This window comes from Microtus ochrogaster, linkage group LG3 (assembly GCF_000317375.1).
Source record: "Microtus ochrogaster isolate Prairie Vole_2 linkage group LG3, MicOch1.0, whole genome shotgun sequence".
NCBI lineage: Eukaryota > Metazoa > Chordata > Mammalia > Rodentia > Cricetidae > Microtus > Microtus ochrogaster.
In genome coordinates, this window is record NC_022029.1 from 44653268 (window position 1) to 44671455 (window position 18188).

At 39.9% G+C, this 18188-nt stretch overlaps 1 protein-coding gene across 1 annotated transcript in view; it reads left to right on the top strand.

Moving 5' to 3' along the window:
• Plekha8 (pleckstrin homology domain containing A8) overlaps positions 1–18188 on the top strand; it is a 58967-nt gene that overhangs the window by 24500 nt on the left and 16279 nt on the right. Inside the window, exons 3-12 of the mRNA XM_005360836.2 lie at positions 1317–1472; positions 2720–2844; positions 5202–5360; positions 6246–6286; positions 8067–8224; positions 9964–10120; positions 10389–10474; positions 15673–15731; positions 16816–16946; positions 17474–17544. Of these exons, the coding sequence (XP_005360893.1) occupies positions 1317–1472; positions 2720–2844; positions 5202–5360; positions 6246–6286; positions 8067–8224; positions 9964–10120; positions 10389–10474; positions 15673–15731; positions 16816–16946; positions 17474–17544 (1143 nt within the window). The remainder of the gene's footprint in view (positions 1–1316; positions 1473–2719; positions 2845–5201; positions 5361–6245; positions 6287–8066; positions 8225–9963; positions 10121–10388; positions 10475–15672; positions 15732–16815; positions 16947–17473; positions 17545–18188) is intronic.

An 18188-nucleotide genomic window follows, 5' to 3' on the forward strand; every position in this document is an offset into this window, starting at 1 on the left:
AAAAGAAATAAAGAAGAGCTGATGAGAGTGGTGTAAGCACCATCTTCACACTCAGCACCCATTCCTTACCTGCTCACCTGGGGCCAGAGATTGTTCGTAAGGCATCAGTGATTTTACTCTGGCATCAAATGAGGTTGTGTTTAAATCACAGTCACAGTAAGCAGATACCTCTGGAGACAGCAAATAGTCCTCACTTCTTAGCTTTGGAATCTTGAGACAGTGAGCTATGTGGCTGAGGTGTTCCTAACTCTTCAACTATTCAGTGGGACTAGTTTGGGGAAAGTGAAGGAGAACATGTTTTGCTGGTTTCTCTGGAAGAGCCCTAAGGGTTCTAAGACCCACACATTGGTCTGACTGCTCAAGGGAAGTAGAAAGGGGGAATGTGTTCTTGATTCCTAGAATATCCAAGGAGATAAAGATTGTACCCCTGCTTGTTAGCAGGTATATTGGTCTGTTTTCTGTTGTGATAATAAAATACTCAAGTCTGGGTAACGTATGAAGAAAATCATTTTATTTAGCTAATACTATTAGAATATGAAAGTCTAAAATAGGAGAGTGCTAACTCTGGTTAGGGCACACTGGGTACGCCATACCGTGATAGATGGCACCATGTGATAGATTGCAGGGAAGGCATGTTCACATAGGAAGCCAGAAAAACCAGGGAGGAGCCTTTGTTCCTGTGTAATGACCCCCCTCAAGTACTAATCAGAACCCCTTGAGAACTATGTAATTACCTCCAAACAGTGGCTTCTACCTCCCAAGTGCTAGGATTAAAGGTGTGTGCCACTGTACCCTGCAAGGTTTCCCTTCTTGATCAGCAAAGCTGTCTAGAAAGGTAAGTGGACAGAAATTAGTGTCACTAAAAGAGTTGGCCCCTCTCTCTGTCAGGAGGCTCGAGAGTTGGCTCAGTGGTTAAAAGCACTTGATGCCCAATAACAGGGACTGGAATTTTGATCCCAGCACCCACATAATAAGCCAGGCATCTTGCACACTCCTGTAACCCCAGATCTGAGAAGGACAGAGGCAGGAGGATCTCTGGGGCTTGCTGACTTCTACCTTAGCTGTGAGAACACACGCTCAGGGAGCAGCTCTGCCTCAGAGGAATAGCTGGAGAGTGATAGAGAAGAGCTGACCTCTTCTGGCCTTGGCATACACACAGGCATCAGGCATATGCACCCTACCACACACACACACACACACACACACACACGCACACGTAAGCACACCAATAAATAAATAATAAATCTTAACAAAATAGGAAGTTGAGGTGGAGCTGCCCAGGGAGCTAGTCTCACCCTCTCTTTCCTTGCTTCTAGTTCATTCTGTGGATAACACTCGCATGGACCTGATCATCCCTGGGGAACAATATTTCTATCTAAAAGCCAGAAGTGTGGCAGAGAGACAGCGGTGGCTAGTGGCCCTGGGGTCTGCTAAGGCCTGCCTGACGGATAGTAGGACCCAGAAGGAAAAAGGCAAGTATTGATTGTCCTCTTGTCCCAGAACCTTGGGAATTACCCAGAGGCATCACTGGATTCTCTAACCCAGCGTTTTGTATTGTTGAAATGCTATGTATGCATTTAAGCAGAACTTACACCAGGGTCCCTACCTAATTCCAATTCTGCTTTCTTAGCATGGTAAAAAAAAAAAAAACAAAAAAAAAAACAAAAACAAACATGAAGCCATTGGAGCCAGACACACCTGGCTTGAATGATATATCAGTACTTCATAGCTGAATGATTCTGTCATAGGTCACTTAATTTTTCTGAGCTTCATTCACCTCATCTTTGAAAAGGTGATGGTTTCTGTCTTCAGAGAATGACTATGAGGTCTGTTGATGACATGAAATGGTATCACAAAACTTGGCGAAGAGTGGGTGATCCTGAGAAGCCTAGGGTCAGAGTGTTCTCTGCAGTATACACCTGCTTTCCATTTTCCCCCCTATGGTGGGTGGAGACTTTGTTACCGTGGTGCTGCTGCTTAATGCTCACTGATGTCACTTGGTCTGAGCACCATGATGGACTTTCTTTGCACTGGTTCAGAGTGTCAAGGCTTGCTTCCTGGCCCCTGGTTACTATTGTCAGAACTCCACAAGCCTATGTGTACCTAGAGAAAATTGGCTGTGCTGACGGAGCCTTTCATGTGACAGAGGGAGAAGTCCTGCTCTTCAAGTAGACCCAATAAAGTGGCCTCTTCCTTGGTTGTTTTGGTCAGCTGTTGGCTGGACTCAAAGCAGGTGATAATGTGTAACACTTCCGTGAAAAGGAAGCAGAAGTGGAGCAGTTGTTTCTGATCCCTCAGCAATAAGGTGACGTAGAACCTTGCTGTTTACAACTAGGTGCTATTAACCCTGATGGGCGCTTGTACAACCAGTCCTCAGACAGAACGCTGTTCCCGGTGGGCAGATAACTATGATCCCATAGTACAGAGAGGCAGACTCAGACCACAACACTGAGCTCTGGCTCTGCTCCCAGTTCCCAGGAGAGGGGGCTCCCCAGACTCTTCTCTTTCTGAATCTGTGATTGTTTAGGGCATTGTCTCAAGAAATAGCTAGGGTATATCCTCTTTTGTCCCTCCATACCTTTACCTATCTCATCTGAAACATACACCATAACCCTCATCTAAGGCCTTAGTTACGCCTCTACTTCTGTGCAGCTACTAACGTGGACATGGCTGTTCCTTCTGGTGACTGCTTTACCTTTTCTTCTTGGTGTTAACTTAGAATTTGCAGAAAACACTGAAAACTTGAAAACCAAAATGTCGGAATTAAGGCTATACTGTGACCTCCTTGTTCAGCAAGTTGATAAAACAAAAGAAGTGGCCACATCTGGTGTTGCTGACTCTGAGGTAAAGTATTGTTTTTGTGACATTACTGAAATAGTACAGAAAGTAGTGTCAGATCACCTGCAGGCATTTATTCTCTAACAATTCCTGGCTATCTTGATATTGACTGTTCTTTAGGAGATAGTGGCAGAATTCTGCACAGAAATGCATGCATTGCGCTGCTTGGAAGAACATACTTTCCCACCCTCAAAGGAATTTAGGATGAATCCATAAAAATCCCATAATATGGGGGATTTTTAGCTTTAGTATTAAGAAAAAAGAAAGTGTGTTTCTTCCCAGTTTGTACTGTCTTTTTTTTTTCCCCCTTTGTGGTTTTTCGAGACAGGGTTTCTCTGTTAGCCTTTGGAGCCTGTCCTGGAACTCATTCTATAGGCCAGGCTGGCCTCAAACTCACAGAGTTCTGCCTGCTCCTACATCATTAGTGCTGGGATTAAAGGCATGAGCCACCACCACCTGGCTGCACTGCTTTTTAAATAGCTAGTCTTACCTGTATAACTGAACTATTTCTTTACATGTGCCTACTAAGATGTCAGCATGATGTCTATCTGTCACTCTTGGTGAGACTGACAGGACTGTTCTCTGTCACAGTAAATGTGCTCTGAAACAGCCCCATATTTTCAGAGATGGATACATGCTAGCAAGGATTTTGATTATTTATTTATTTATTTTGAGGCAGGATCTCACTATTCAGCTCAGGTTAGTTTTGAACTCTAAACCTTTCTACTGAAGTTTTTTTTTTCTGAGTACTGGGATTGTAGGCAGGTGCATCCTGCCCAGTTGAGGATCTGGAACTTTACCATTTGTTAATAAAGTTGCTGTTTAGTCATCTCAAAGCATCAGAAAAAAGAGCCATTCGTCTGTGTGTGGGATTACTGCCTTGACACAGAGAGGGTCTCTGCAGCGCTCTCAGGCAGCTTTGGTCTACAGCCTGGGGAGTCCAGAGCTTATACATACGAGTGTCAGTTCATTTCCTTAGGGATTAGAAAACCCTCTCACTAATACTGTTTTGAAGCCTTTCTGTTAAGCTGGTTTAACTCACTTTCATTCACTTTCTTTGACTTTTTAAGATCATTTATCAGCTGCCTGATAAATGTAGCACACTGTGTTTGTGGGAATGATGGAAGAGAAGAACCAAAAGCCATTTCATTCTTGTTCTTAAAGGATTTATATTCTAGAGCATGGGCTCCCAATCTGCAGGTTTTGTATCTGGGGACATTTTGAATGTCAAGATTGAGGAAGTGCCATTGGTATATATTGTTTAGAATCCAGGGGTACTACTAAACTTCTTTGAATGAGCAGGAGAATTGGGTTTTACCCCTGTAAGCAGCAGACAGGCAGAAAGACTGTCTTAGTTGTTATACTGTTGCTATGAAGAGATGCCATGACCAAGGCAATGCTTATAAGAGGTAGCATTTAGTTGGGGCTTGCTTACAGTTTCAGAGGTTTAATACATTTTCACCATTGTAGGGAGCATGGCAGAATTTAGATAGACACGGTGCTGCAGAAGGATCCACAGATAGCAGGAAGGGAGAGACACTGGGCCTAGATTGGGCTTTTGAAACTTCAAAGTTCACCCCCAGTGACATGCTTCCTCTAGCAAGGCCACCTACTTCCACAAGGCTCTCCTCCTGTTCTCTCTCAAGGAGTGCCACTCCCTGATGACTACCATTCAGTATATGAGTCTCTGGGGCCATTCCTATTCAAACCACCATACAGACGTACACACACATACTAACTAACCCAAAGTTTCGGGGGTGCCAGGATAGAAACCAGATCTAGAGTGAACATAGCAGTCTGTAATTAAAGAAATTACAGTGAGAGACTATGAACTTGATAACAAATATGGATTACAACTGACAGCATCACCTGGGACCGTTATTAAAAATACATGCCATCTCTTCAATCTCTAGTCAAGAGTGTGGCTCCAGATATTTCATGAACATCTTACATATATCAATATACAGCTGCAAAACAAGTAAACTACCCAGACAAGTAAACTACCTTAGAAGAAAATAAAATTCCAGTTATCATAAGCCCGTGAATCATCCACACTGGGAGTAAACAATGCACGGTGCCTGCATCTATGCCCAGCACCTAGCACCTAGCTTATTGTGCAGAGCCAAAAGAAGTTGGTGTTTGCTGGAGCAGTGAGCAAATGAAGGGTCAGAACAGAGAGAGTGTATATGATAACTTGGGCTAGTTCATTTCTGTTGTTTGTAACTCATGTGCATATTTATCCAGCAACAGTCTGACTGGGTATATTAGTATTGTTTTGCGAATATAAGCTTCTCAGGACATAACACAATTGAGTTTTTCATCTTGTAGCAAGACAAAAGACTCTTCTTCTGGTTGTTATGTAGGAGGGAATCGATGTGGGAACTCTGCTGAAATCAACCTGCAACACTTTCCTGAAGACCTTGGAGGAATGCATGCAGATTGCAAATGCAGCCTTCACCTCTGAGCTGCTCTACCATACTCCCCCAGGATCCCCTCAGCTAGCGGTGCTTAAGTCCAGCAAGGTAAGAATCCACCAGCTCAGTTTCTCTCCAGCAGCATTGTGGGACGTTAGACGTTTAAGGACACATCCTTTCACGGCTAATACTGTTTATAGAGCAGTTTGCTTTACCTACACTTTTGTATTTGCCCTTGGTCCCCTATGTCTCGTCAGTTATTTTTAGTAGTTTGACTCCTTATACTCTCCTTTAACCTCTTTTCTATAACCCCAAAGAGTCTTCCCTAGAATACTGTTACCCTTACTAGTAATGGTCAGTCTGGCCCTTCCGTTAGCCAATAGTAATGAAGTGTAAATTGGATTTTATCTAAACCTTTCTATCTTTCCCTCATGGCCTATAAGCTCAGACCAAAACTGTGTAGCCCTTTCCTGTATCACCTGCTTTTCCCCCTGACAGTACCTAGCTTGAGTGTGCTGTTGCTTGTGTCATTTTTAAGTGCTGAGAATGTACTCTTCTCTCCCGGCTTAGCCCCTGCTTTCTTCATTAATCTTCCCTCAGTCCCTACACTGGACTAAGAAGATCTCTTCTCAGACACTCCCCTATTTCCCTAACTTCTGTTGGCTTAAGGGCAGGAATGTCCATAATGCTTACTTTCATGCGGTTAGTGTTGGGTATAATGCTTCACCTTAATTTGCTAACTATTAATGCTGAGTAAGGCTAACAAATTACAAAAAGGGCTAGTCACTAGGAATTTAGCTATGAGATCTTTCAAAACATATCTTCCTTTCCTGAGATATTTGGATGCACTTCATTTGGAGGGGACTTAGAATTCTTTCCTTGAGGAGGGCAATCTGTATTATGACTGTATTGACCACTTTCCTATGTGATGGTATTCTAAATAACACTGTTGCCATTTAACACATGAACTTTCATTTCTTTGCTTTTTTTAAGATGAAACATCCTATCATACCAGTTCATAATTCAATGGAAAGGTATAGTAACTCTTGTTCCTCTTCCTTCTAAAAGTTAGAAACCTGTATACCGTATTCCTCATTTTAAAGAAACAGTGGTGTCGTGATGTGATTTGAGATGGTACCAGAAGCAAACTACAGACTTCCCTGTGTGAAGCTAAACTACAGTCGGCAGAATTGGGCAGATTTGCTGTCACATCCCCTGACTTGGTCTGTCTAGAGTTGCTGAGAGTCAGAACATGTCGAAGAGCTTGGTGTTGGCTGCAGTGTGGTTTTCCCAGGAAAACTAGTGCTGCTTCTCTGTTTTATTTAGACAAAAGTATTTTAAATAGCTCCATAAGTGGAAGGATAACTTGTTAGCAAAATCTAAACTAGTACCATTCCTCTAAATTATCTTTGCTTTTAAACACACACACACACACACACACACACACATACACACACATGCTGCAAGTTTGTGTAACTTAGTGGTACAATCCTCACTTAGCTTGTGTGTGTGGACTTGAGTCTCTGCAGTACCACCAAGAAAGGAAAAGCTCCCATTACACAGTTGTCAGGGTCTTTACTCATAAAAAGAATAAAGTTGTGTAAGCACCTCCACGAATTCATATGGTGCACATTATCCTTTCAAATTACTAAGTTCATCCCTTTATATGCTGTCAGTATATGGTGTGTGTACGTGTATGTGGATTTGTTATTAGGAAGATTGTCTTCAATTTGGTCGCTAATTTTTTCCTTTTCAGATATTTTTACTAGAAACATTTTTTGTAGATTTCTGTTTCTTTTCAGACTTTGGCTCTGTCTGTGTCCACAGTTTTTATTGTAGATTTGTATGTGCATTTGAAATAAATTTTTTCTTTTCCTAGAATCATTGTGTAGCTTGGATGCTGTCCTGTTACTGCTTTACTTTGACTGGGTATAAGATACCACATCCCTTTTAACAGAATCAGCTGTTTCATTTAAGTGTCAAACAGCTTTTTCTGCTGCCCTGGTGTATTCTCAGTCCTCCTGTGATCCTCCTGCTGACAGGAGAAATCTCTGCTGGCCACAGCTGCCTCTTGAGATAATTGACTACTGAGCAAACATGTTGAAGTAGCCAGTGTAATGAGGAAAAACCTCCCAGGGAGAAGTTGAAGAAAGTCAGCTAAGTGTTAAATGTGGCACCTGGAGAAAGCTTATTGCACACTAAAGAGCTGCCCTGAGCATTTCCTGATGCTGGTGGAAAGCAGGGAGGTTGAGTCATGTGGTACAAGAAAAGCCATTAAGGGTCCTTCTCCCTTCCTTCCTTTATTTATTTTAAAAAAAGAGGGTCTAGCCGGGTGATGGTGGCGCACGCCTTTAATCCCAGCACTCAGGAGGCAGAGGCAGGCGGATCTCTGTGAGTTTGAGACCAGCCTGGTCTACAGAGCTAGTTCCAGGAAAAAAGAGGGTCTTAATCTATAGCCCAAGTTAGCCTAAGATGATGTCACCAGGACACGTGGCATAGGAAAAGCCATTAAGGCTCCTTGTTCATTTTTTTTAAAGTGGGTATTAATCTATAGCCCAGGTTAGCTTAGGATGATGACAATCCTTTTGCCTCAGTGTCCTAAGAAAGAGGATTACAGGCATGAGGCCCCATACTCAGCTTTAGTGGTTTGGTTTCTGTTCTTGCTTTGGTGTCTTCAGGAGACTGAGAGGTTTGGTTTAGTTTAAGATATCTATTTTTAATCAGTGTTTAGTGATTGTGGATCTTCCCATCCCTTAGAGTAACATCTGGGCAACCTGTGGCAAATTACGTTTTCTTTTAAACCATTTGTTTTAGGCAGATGGAGTTGAACAGTTGTGAAAATGGATCTTTAAATATGGAAGTAAACGGTGATGAAGAAATCCTGATGAAAACCAAGAGTTCCTTGTATTTGAAATCCACAGAGGTAGATTGCAGCATGTCAAGTGAAGAAAACCCAGATGATCATGTGACAGGTGATGTCAAAAGAAAGTTTTCCATGCTGTATTGAACAGTAGACTCAGGAGGACAATGACACAGATTAGCCTCCAAGTGTGCCGCTGACCTAAGGGAGCCTGCTACCGCAGGTCACGGAACTGCTTAGCATTCTGTTACCCCGTCTTGGCGCTGGTTGTCATGGCTGTGTTCTGGCAGGTCTAAGTAGTTCACTGACTCCCCCACAATATCCCAGCTTCTACTGAACCCAGACTGTGATGTCAGACCTGGTGTATAACATTAGAGCAGCTTAAGTGTTTCAATCTTCTGGTTTCTAGTAGAGCCTGAGGATGTCACAGTTTACCAGCCGCCATACTTCTGTGAGTTAGTCACGCCAAATTCCAGGTAATACCCGTGTAGTTGGGAATAATGTCCTTTCAGATTTACTAATTGCATTGGCACTAATCACAAAGCTCTGTCTTCATATCAGCCAGATTAACTATACTAGAACTTGTAGTTGTGTATTAGGTGCTTACTAAATGACTTTAAGTACTTAAATGAGTTAATTTCTTCTATAGTTGCCTTAAAATAAAAGGTTCTGTTATTTTTCTAGCCAAGTCAAGTTTTTTAAAATTGTGTTAATCCTAGAAGCTGTTAGATGTGGATCTGATAAAAGTTACGCACGTCCTTTAAAAGTCTGATCTCTTGAGTAAAGATTCCCTATAGGAGTCTGCAGCCACAGACCTTTGGACAGGCTCTTTACAGCATGAGCGTCAGTTCTCATATATTGTGCTTATACTGTGTGAAGTCATGCAGTATGTGAGTGCTCTAAGGGAATAGTTTGCTTTCCACAGTTCTGTGATTTTGATCAGCTAGCTAATCAATGAATAACATTATTCTAACGCCCTTTTCTATTTAAAAACTCCTATGTGGTCTGGATAAACATCGACCTCAGAGCAGACATCAGCCATCAACTGTAACTCATGTTTAAATGAAGTTTGTCCACACACATACTCTTTTCATGAAGGTGTATCTCAGACTTCTTGTTTATATACTCCAGACAGTATTACTGCCTGGAGCCTTCTTAAACTGCAAAACTAGTTACAAAGGATACATGCATACAGAAACCATGGTAGTAAATAAAGGCATTTGTGGCATGAGAATTGAAGCAAGACAAACACCTAAGCCCATGCATCCTTGGTAACAATTTTGTACCACCCTGCGCTGCCAAGACTACCTAAAAAGCACCACAAGTCTTGATTTGGGATTCACAAGTAAATGTTAACAAGTGGGCAAATCCACAGACAAAGAATATGCTTACAACCAGGACTGGCTATATTTGTAGGAGAAAGATCTTAGAAATCACTAAAGCCTCTTGCATTGCTGTAGCTGTTACCATGAGGTCCTTAAAATCATGTTTCAGGGACCAGCAAGATGGCTGAGTGAGTAAAGGCATTTCCCACTAAGCTTGATGATTCGGGTTGGATTCCCTAGAATGCATATAGTGGGAGGAGAGAGCCAACCCCTCCAAGTTGTCCTCTGATCACCATATATACAAAATACATCAATAAATATATTGCAAAAACCAATGCATCATGTTTTTGAAGAGTACTGAACAGTAGTGAAGTAATTGTGATGCACTGATGACTGAAAAAATATACATACAGGTGTGTGTGTGTGCTTTTCCTGTTCTATGTTTTAGAAATTTCCACTAATGATTGTGTGTTCATTTTTATAATAATATATAAGAACTTAGTGATAGATACCATTTACTTTGTAGTCCAAGGTGAGATACTGAAGGAAGATGGAGAGAAAAACCTGGGGAATCAAGACAGTGAGCTGGCACAGCCTGGGCCAGACTCAGTTTCCTCGCCTGAATCTGTCTGGGAAAACAATGAAGAAGTTATCCCAACTTTCTTCAGTGCCATGAGTGCCAGGTATTCCAGGCCCTTTAAACTCCCCGACAATCAGACCCTGTCTTCCCTTGTGAGAAATCAATTGTGACCAAGGATTTGGATTATCAGGGTGGATTATCTCTGTAAAATTATGTTAATTGATTGTTTCATAATAGAAAAATAATGTCTGGGGCTACTCAAAAATCAGGCAAAGAGGTTTTTCCTAAAAAGCTGTTTCTGTAACATCTCTGAACTGCAGAGTGCGGTTGTGGTTTTAATCTTCCGTTCTCCATGTCACCAAATTGTTCAGCTTTAGTGACATTGAACTTCTGGAAGACAGTGGCATTCCCACAGAAGCGTTCTTGGCATCTTGTTATGCAGTGGTTCCAGTACTAGGTAAGATTGCTACAGTTGCATTGTATTCATTAGTTTCTAGACTGTTTTCCCATCACAGTTAATTCAAGTGATAATATTCTGGACTATGTACAGTAAGTTGATTCTTCTCAGCTTTTGGCATCACATGCCACACAGTGAAAACTGTGTGACTTAAACACCCTTGTATTTTCCCATTCCATTTCTAATTGATTAAGTTATTGATCTTAGGGTAGTATAATGAAAACAGGGAATTCTGCTTTCTAGAAAATATTCATACAAAGTAGAGGTAGTTCAGGAACAGGTCTTTCATCAGTACTGCAAAGTGGAGGTAGGCCAGGAACAGACCTCTTATCAGTACTATGGGGAAATATCTTACCAGTCAAAAAAATTTTTTTAAGATAAATTGTGTGTATATATGTAGATGTATATGTAGTCGGAGTTTCCTGTTCCGCAGCCACTCTCAAATCATCACTCAGAGGCTTAATATTAATTACAAATGCCAGACCAATAGCTCAGGCTTATTACTAGCTAACTCTTATACTTAAATTAACCCAAATTTGTTATCTATGTTTTATCACATGCCTAATAGCTTGTTACCTCATTTTCTGCAAGTCTTGTTTTGGTGGCTCCACTGATTACACCCTTCTTCCTCCCAGCATCTTCAATTTGATTGCCCCACCTATACTTTTTGCCTTGCTATTGGCCAATCAGTGTTTATTTAACAAATCTGAGTGGCAAATCTTTACAGTGTACACAAAAGGATTATTCCACAGCATTTTCACATTTTTGCCTAAGATTTTAATTTTAACATAGTATAATTATATACAAAAAATACAGTTATTAAGCAAAAATTGTAGTTGAAATAGCCAGTCCATTTGTATTTGGCAAAATTACAGAAGATATTCTGTTATTTATCTTATCTTGATGAGTCTAAAGTTTTATATATAATTTACATTTTTATCATAACTAAGGAAAACTGTAACTATCTAGTCTTCAGCTCCATCAAAGGCTCCAAAAGGGTGAACTGTTATTTAATGACAGGGACATCAGGCTGTCTGGACAACACCTAGGTTCTTTTGTGACATTAGGGCATCCATCTATGGCCTACAGACCTGGTATATCTGACAGCCTTTCCTTTGAAGCAAGGAATTCTAAAGGACTGTCCTACCTTGTCTTGGCAAAGTTTCGCAGTTGCCTTTCTTGCATACTGCTGGTTCAGTTTGGACAGTATATTGTCAGCAATTGGGGCAAGGGCAAGTTCTTTGGCCGCATAACTAGCTTTTGTAACTAGCTTTTGCCATAAAGAAAACAAACAGCATATGGAGTTTCTTCGATCCCATCATCTTCTTTAAACATATTGGTGCTGCCAGGAGCAGATGTGTCTCATTGTCATGAAAAACCTTAGGTTATTAAACATATTAAGTGCCATATTCTGTAGGTCTTTGAAATGTTTGAAGACTGTCTGTCAGTCTATCTATCTAAATATATCTGCATGACCTTGAAAACATTCCTAACATGACTACAAGTTTAACTATCATAGATGACTATTAGTCTGTATTTTTCAATTATACATTACATTTTTAAATGAGCTTCATAAACACAATATGTAAATAAGAGTAGAAATATACCTACAGTATAACAAAATTAATTTTAAACTTACATGCCAAAATCCATACCAATGAAAAATTTTAAAGATTAATAGTTGTTTTTAGATTAAAGTAGATTCAATAATCTTCCCTTTCATTGTATTATTTCTAAATCCTATCCTTTTTTTTCCTTTAGAAAGAGATCTTTGAATTTTACTCCCTTGTTTAGCTTTTTTCCTGACTATGACCAGTAACAATTTGTAACCAACCCCCCCTTAAATGATAATAAATATCTATAACCCATTTGGGGGAATGTGGACATAGTTTCTAGACTACTTCCTGTTGGTTGGTGCTGCTGGTAATCTTTGGGGGACCCTGAGAAAATTTAGGGTTATAGTTGAGTCTTGACTGGAGTATTCTCCATCCTGCATGTGTGTGTATATATATGTTTAATTTTCTTAGTATAAAGGTAGTAAATTGTTAATGTGTTGAAATTTACTCTATGATCTGTTATGTATGTTTTCCCTTGTTTCTCATATGTTTGAATATGTGGAGCATGTGAATGTGTTAGTATGTGTGAGGGAGTGGGTGCACTGTGTGCATTTATGTAGGATTTAGAGGTTGATGTCAGGCGTCTTCTTCCATCAGTCTCCACTTTGTTTACAGTGTTCCTCTGTCAGATCCTCTGCCTCCCAAATACTGGGATTATAGGTGGTTTCTGCACCTTCTCAGCTTTGGCATGAGATCTGGGGACCTGAACTCTGGCCTTCACACTTGAACAAGTGCTCCATACACCAAACATCTCCCAAACCCTCTTCATGTTTTCTAAATTGAGATATAACTTGCATCTAGAACTTAAGTGCTGTGATTGTAATTTTGATAAATGCACCTACCTATATATTCTACATTCCTGTCAAAGTAGAGGACATTTTCATCACCCTAGAACATTCCTGTGCCAGTTGTTTCACAATTCACTGTGAAGCCTGAGGCAGTAATTGTACTGATTCCTGTCACCATAGTTTAGTTTTTCCTTGTCTATCTGAGTGGAATCCTGTTGTCTACTCTTGTATCTGGCATTTCTCACTCTGTGTGTTTGGAGATTCATCCCCATGGTGTGTATATTCCTCATTTTCTCTGGTGTCTAGGACAAGAACTTCCAGTGCTACTGAGTCACTGAATTACTATCCCTTTGTGATAGCCCGTAGGAGCAGACACTAGCACAGCTGCGTACTCACAGCTGCCTCATGCTGGGATTGCAGCTGTTTCACCTCTTCACATTTGCTGGTGTAGGTACTTCAAGTTTAGGCCATCCTTGTGTCTTCTGTGGCCCTCGTGGTAGCTTTAATTTGCATTTACCAGTGACTGTGGTGTTGAGTATGTTATCATACAATTATTGCCACTGAAATATTTTTTGTTGTGATGTGTTTCTCCAAATTTAGCCTATGTTTTTATTACTTAGGGTACTATTACTGAAGATGTTCGTATTATTGAATTTTGAGAATTCTTTAAATATTCCAAATAAAATCCCATTATAGACATGGATCAAAAATATTTCTCCCACAGACTCTTCATTTGCCTATTTATGTTTTAAAATATTATTTTGTAACTCTGTTTTTTGAAAATTAAGTTTTATATTTTGACAAAGTTGATTTTTGTGTTAATGTTTTCAGTTGTCCTATGGTTACTTTTAATCAAGGGTCATAAAGATGCTTTCTCATAATTTTTCTAGATTTTTAATTTTTATATTTATGATGTGTGCATAGGTGTATGTGTGTTTATGTGTGTGCACGCATGTTTTTCGTGTGTGCACATGTGTGCTAGAATATGTGTGCACAAGTGTACATTCTTATGGAAGCTAGAGGACAACTTTGGGTGGTCTTCCTTATGCCACCCACATTGTTTTTTCGAGACAAAGTATCTTACTGGCCTGTAGCTAAACAAGGATCTTCCTGCATCTAACTCCCCAGTGTCCCCACCAATATTGAGACTGTCAGCATGTGCCACCATGCCTAGTCCATCCCCCCATCCATGAATGCTAGGGACCAAAGGCAGGGAGGGACTTTCCAGCCTCCTCAGCCCATAGTCCGTGCTGGACTTTCTTTTCGTTATGTGTCATGATGACTGAGGGTCATTTTTGTCTTAATTATAATCTAGCTATTTAAGAACCATTTGCCAAGAAAAACAATGGCCAGTATCTTCTTAGGTTGCCCTGGCCATCTGCTCCCAGACCTGTAGACCTATAAAATGGGTCTCTTTTCTGCTCCCATGATTTGTTTGTATTTCCTTAGAGTCTTAAGTATGTAAAGCTCAAAATCAGAGATTATACGTCTTCCAATTTTATTTCTTTTCATGATCGTTTTGGCAGTTCTAGGTCCCTTACAGGTATGTATAATTTTAGTTTTATCTTACCTATTAAAAGGCTTCTGGGATTTGATTAAAACTGCATTGAATTTGTAAGCCATCTGAGGAAAATTACCTAACATTATGCCTTCTAGTCCATTAGTATGATGTATATGTGTGTGTTAATTTAATGTATGTATTTTTATATACACAAGTATGTGAAATATATGAATATACATATATACCTTTTATTATGTTTATTTTCTCTAAATAAAAACTTTGTGGTTTTTTTGAATAAACTTCAGAATTTTATGTGTTTCTTGTTTACATATGTACTATTAATATATGTAGACGCATTGATTGTTGTATGCTGGTAGTTGTTTTTATAGTCATGAAATCAGATAATTTTATAAAGTGTTTTTTCTGCAGCTATTGAAATTTATGTTTTTCTGGTAATTACCTATATAACGAACTACATTTTTATATTCATTTGCATTCATTCCTGTTTTGCTGTGTTTCTACCATCTTATTTTGTGTTTTCTGTTTTGTCCTTTTTGTTCTTATTTCCTGGCTTTGAGCCAATGAGGCTATTGTTCTTCAGTATGCTGTTTTGTTTCGTATGTGGGTTTGTTTTTAACTATGTTGTTTTGAACCTTTTTAAAAATCAGATACTTTTTAGAATTCATTATTTTTTCTCTGCTGCTTTTATATTATACTTTAAAGATTATGTTTAGTAAACCCAAATAATTAAAATTAGTAAGTTAGACCTAGCAAAAATTAAAATTAGTAGTGTAATCAAACCACATGTAATTTTCAGTTTATAGAAGACATATTAAAATAGTAAAATAAAAATTAATATATCTTTTGAGATATAGCATATCTGTAATGTGATAGAAACATGCAGTTATTACAGATAGCCATTAATGAAATAATTTTCATTCTCTGGGAACAAATCTTTAAAATCTAATAGTGTATTTTAGGCTTTCGATTCAGCAAGTATGAAGCCAACCTAAAGGATCTCAAATGGGTACTGTAAACTTAAGAGGCATTTTCATCAGATGTACCACATAGGACCTGGTTACTGGGACTCATCTCAGTAGCATGAGAGAGAAGCGCTGCTGACCAAGTCCATTTCCAAAGCCTATGTTTAGAAAATTACTTAGAAATCAGAGTAATATTGGAGAAAAGATCTTCTAAATGTGTTATTACTGTACAGATATTTTCTGTTATATGTGTGTGTTTCCTACATTAAAAAAAAACTTTTTCAAAAATATTTCCACAACTGTCTTTCAGACAAACTTGGTCCTACAGTGTTTGCACCTGTGAAAATGGATCTTGTTGGAAATATCAAGGTGAATATACTGACTTGTCTCTGTAGAGCCGTGTCTATAAAGGAATGGTTTTCACTCCTTTTGTGTTTGACAAGAGTAAATCAGAGGGAAAAAAAATCATTCACACTGGGAAATTTCAGGAGCAGAATGACTGAGGTAGCCCTGATATGTGATAGAACCAAGCCTTTGGTAGGCTGACCTCTTTAAAGGTCAGAGCTGGGTCAGTGGAGAGTCCCTCATGTCTCTTTGGAGTTAAACAATAACAAGGAACATTTCTCCACAAATATCACTAACAATAGCTATCATTTGTCTGGAGCTACTCAAAAGGCCAGCTTTCTGGTACATCTGTGGAGCCGTCATCAACAGGAAGTCTGAGCCTCCTTCCCAGAAAAGCCAGAGTTGTTTGTATTACATCTAACATCCCCGTACTTGCGTGGCAGAGGCAGGAGAATCTCTGAGAGTTCAGTGGTAACCTGTCTACAGAGTGAGTTCCAGGACAGCCAGGGCTATGTAGAGAATCCCTGTCTCAAAAATAAATTAGAATACAGTCCCCACCACCAGGTATGCTATGTTGAAGAAGTTGGAAGGTATCTGTGGATACCTTTCTGGCATGTTTGGGGAGGTGGTGAGGTATTTGGTGTCACTCACACAGTGAATGTTCAGAGGTGGGCAAAGGTCCCTCAAGAATATTGCTTAAAACCTGTGACTGTTGATGTTACTTAAAGCCTCATAGAATTTTTGGAATGTTTAAAACACTCACCCTGGAGCTGGAGAGATGGCTCAGAGGTTAAGAGCATTGCCTGCTCTTACAAAGGTCCTGAGTTCAATTCCCAGCAACCACATGGTGGCTCACAACCATCTGTAATGAGGTCTGGTGCCCTCCTCTGGCCTGCACCACAGACAGACAGAATATTGTATACATAATAAGTAAATAAATAAATAAATATTAAAAACACTCACCCTGAAAACATAAGGAGGATAGTAAAGTCTCGCTTTGGCTTCTTAGACTCTTCTTGCTTCTAAATTTGAATATTGTACTGATACAACTGGTAATATACAGTTTTCATCTTAGGCAGTTGTCCTGTTTCTTGTTTTTGTTTTCCAGAAGGTGAATCAGAAGTACATAACCAACAAGGAAGAGTTTACTACCCTCCAGAAGATAGTGCTGCATGAGGTGGAGGCGGATGTAGCTCAGGTTAGGAACTCAGCAACCGAAGCCCTCTTGTGGCTGAAGAGGTGAGGCAGTCAAGTGGAGCGAATACATGCTCAGTCCAGCTCAGCTGAGATGCCACAGCTCACTGTTGCCTTGGAATAAAGGATCCACCAAACGTTAGACTTTCTAGAAAGTCTGATCAGCTTCATAGTGATAGCTATGAATCGTGGAAGTATTTGTAAGATCAGAATTCTAGGAAAGCCAGTGAGTTTCTCTTTAAGTGAGTGTTTTTCCGCTTGAATGTCAGTGCCTGAGGAAACACTGAACTCAGAACCAGTTTCTGAACCCCTGAATTTGGTGTGGGGTTCTAGAATTTTCATTTCTAATGAATTCTAGATGATGCTAAAGCCACAATCATAGCACTATAATTTGAAGCACTGCATTAGGAATATCAGAGTGGGTGAGGGGAGTGTCCAGAGCTTTCTAATAGGAAGCCAGTCAGAAGGGCCTCTGTCCATCCTGTCTGCTCCCTGCCTTGCCTGAGACACTTCTATAAAAGCTAGATCTGCCATCTGAACTTTGAATAATATTCTTCTCTCTTCCATTTTAGAGGTCTCAAATTTTTAAAGGGCTTTTTGACAGAAGTGAAAAATGGGGAAAAAGATATCCAGACAGCACTGAGTAAGTGTGCTTTGTCGTATTTTTATTGTCTGCATGTAGACTTGAGATGGAGACCCTGGAGGTGGGGACAGAGCATAAGGGAAATCTCTGCTTCTGTGGGTTTGGTTTTCTTACCTTTTTTTAAATTTCATTTCTTCTTATGCTTTCTTTAAACAGGATCTGTGAGGATGTGATTTAGTGGTAGAGGATTTTCCTAGCATGTATGAGGCCCTGTATGGGTTCAAACCCTCTGTCATAAGAACAGAATAAAGGGAGGGAAAGAAAGTACCTATGCAGTGACTAGGTCATCCAGGTCTGGCTTATTAAAAGTCAGTTTATCGTCCTAATTTATCATGAGGTTAGCTTTTGTACATGAGTTTGCAGGTATTTGAAGAGCAGCTCATTTTAGAGTGCATGAAAGTAGGCGGAAGGGGGAATCTGGAGGAGCTAGGGGCCAGTTGTCATCCTGTACTCCTCCACATGCCCATTTTGTAGTGATAGAGCCAAGACTGCAAGAAAGGCCTTTGTGAGAGGAGATTGACCTGTATTTCCATCACAGTGTGGTAACTATAGCATTCAGGTGCTTCTTAGTATGTAAATACTGGTAGATGGGTTGTGGTTTGGTGCATATGTTAGAATAGTTTTAACAAACTAGACTTCATAGC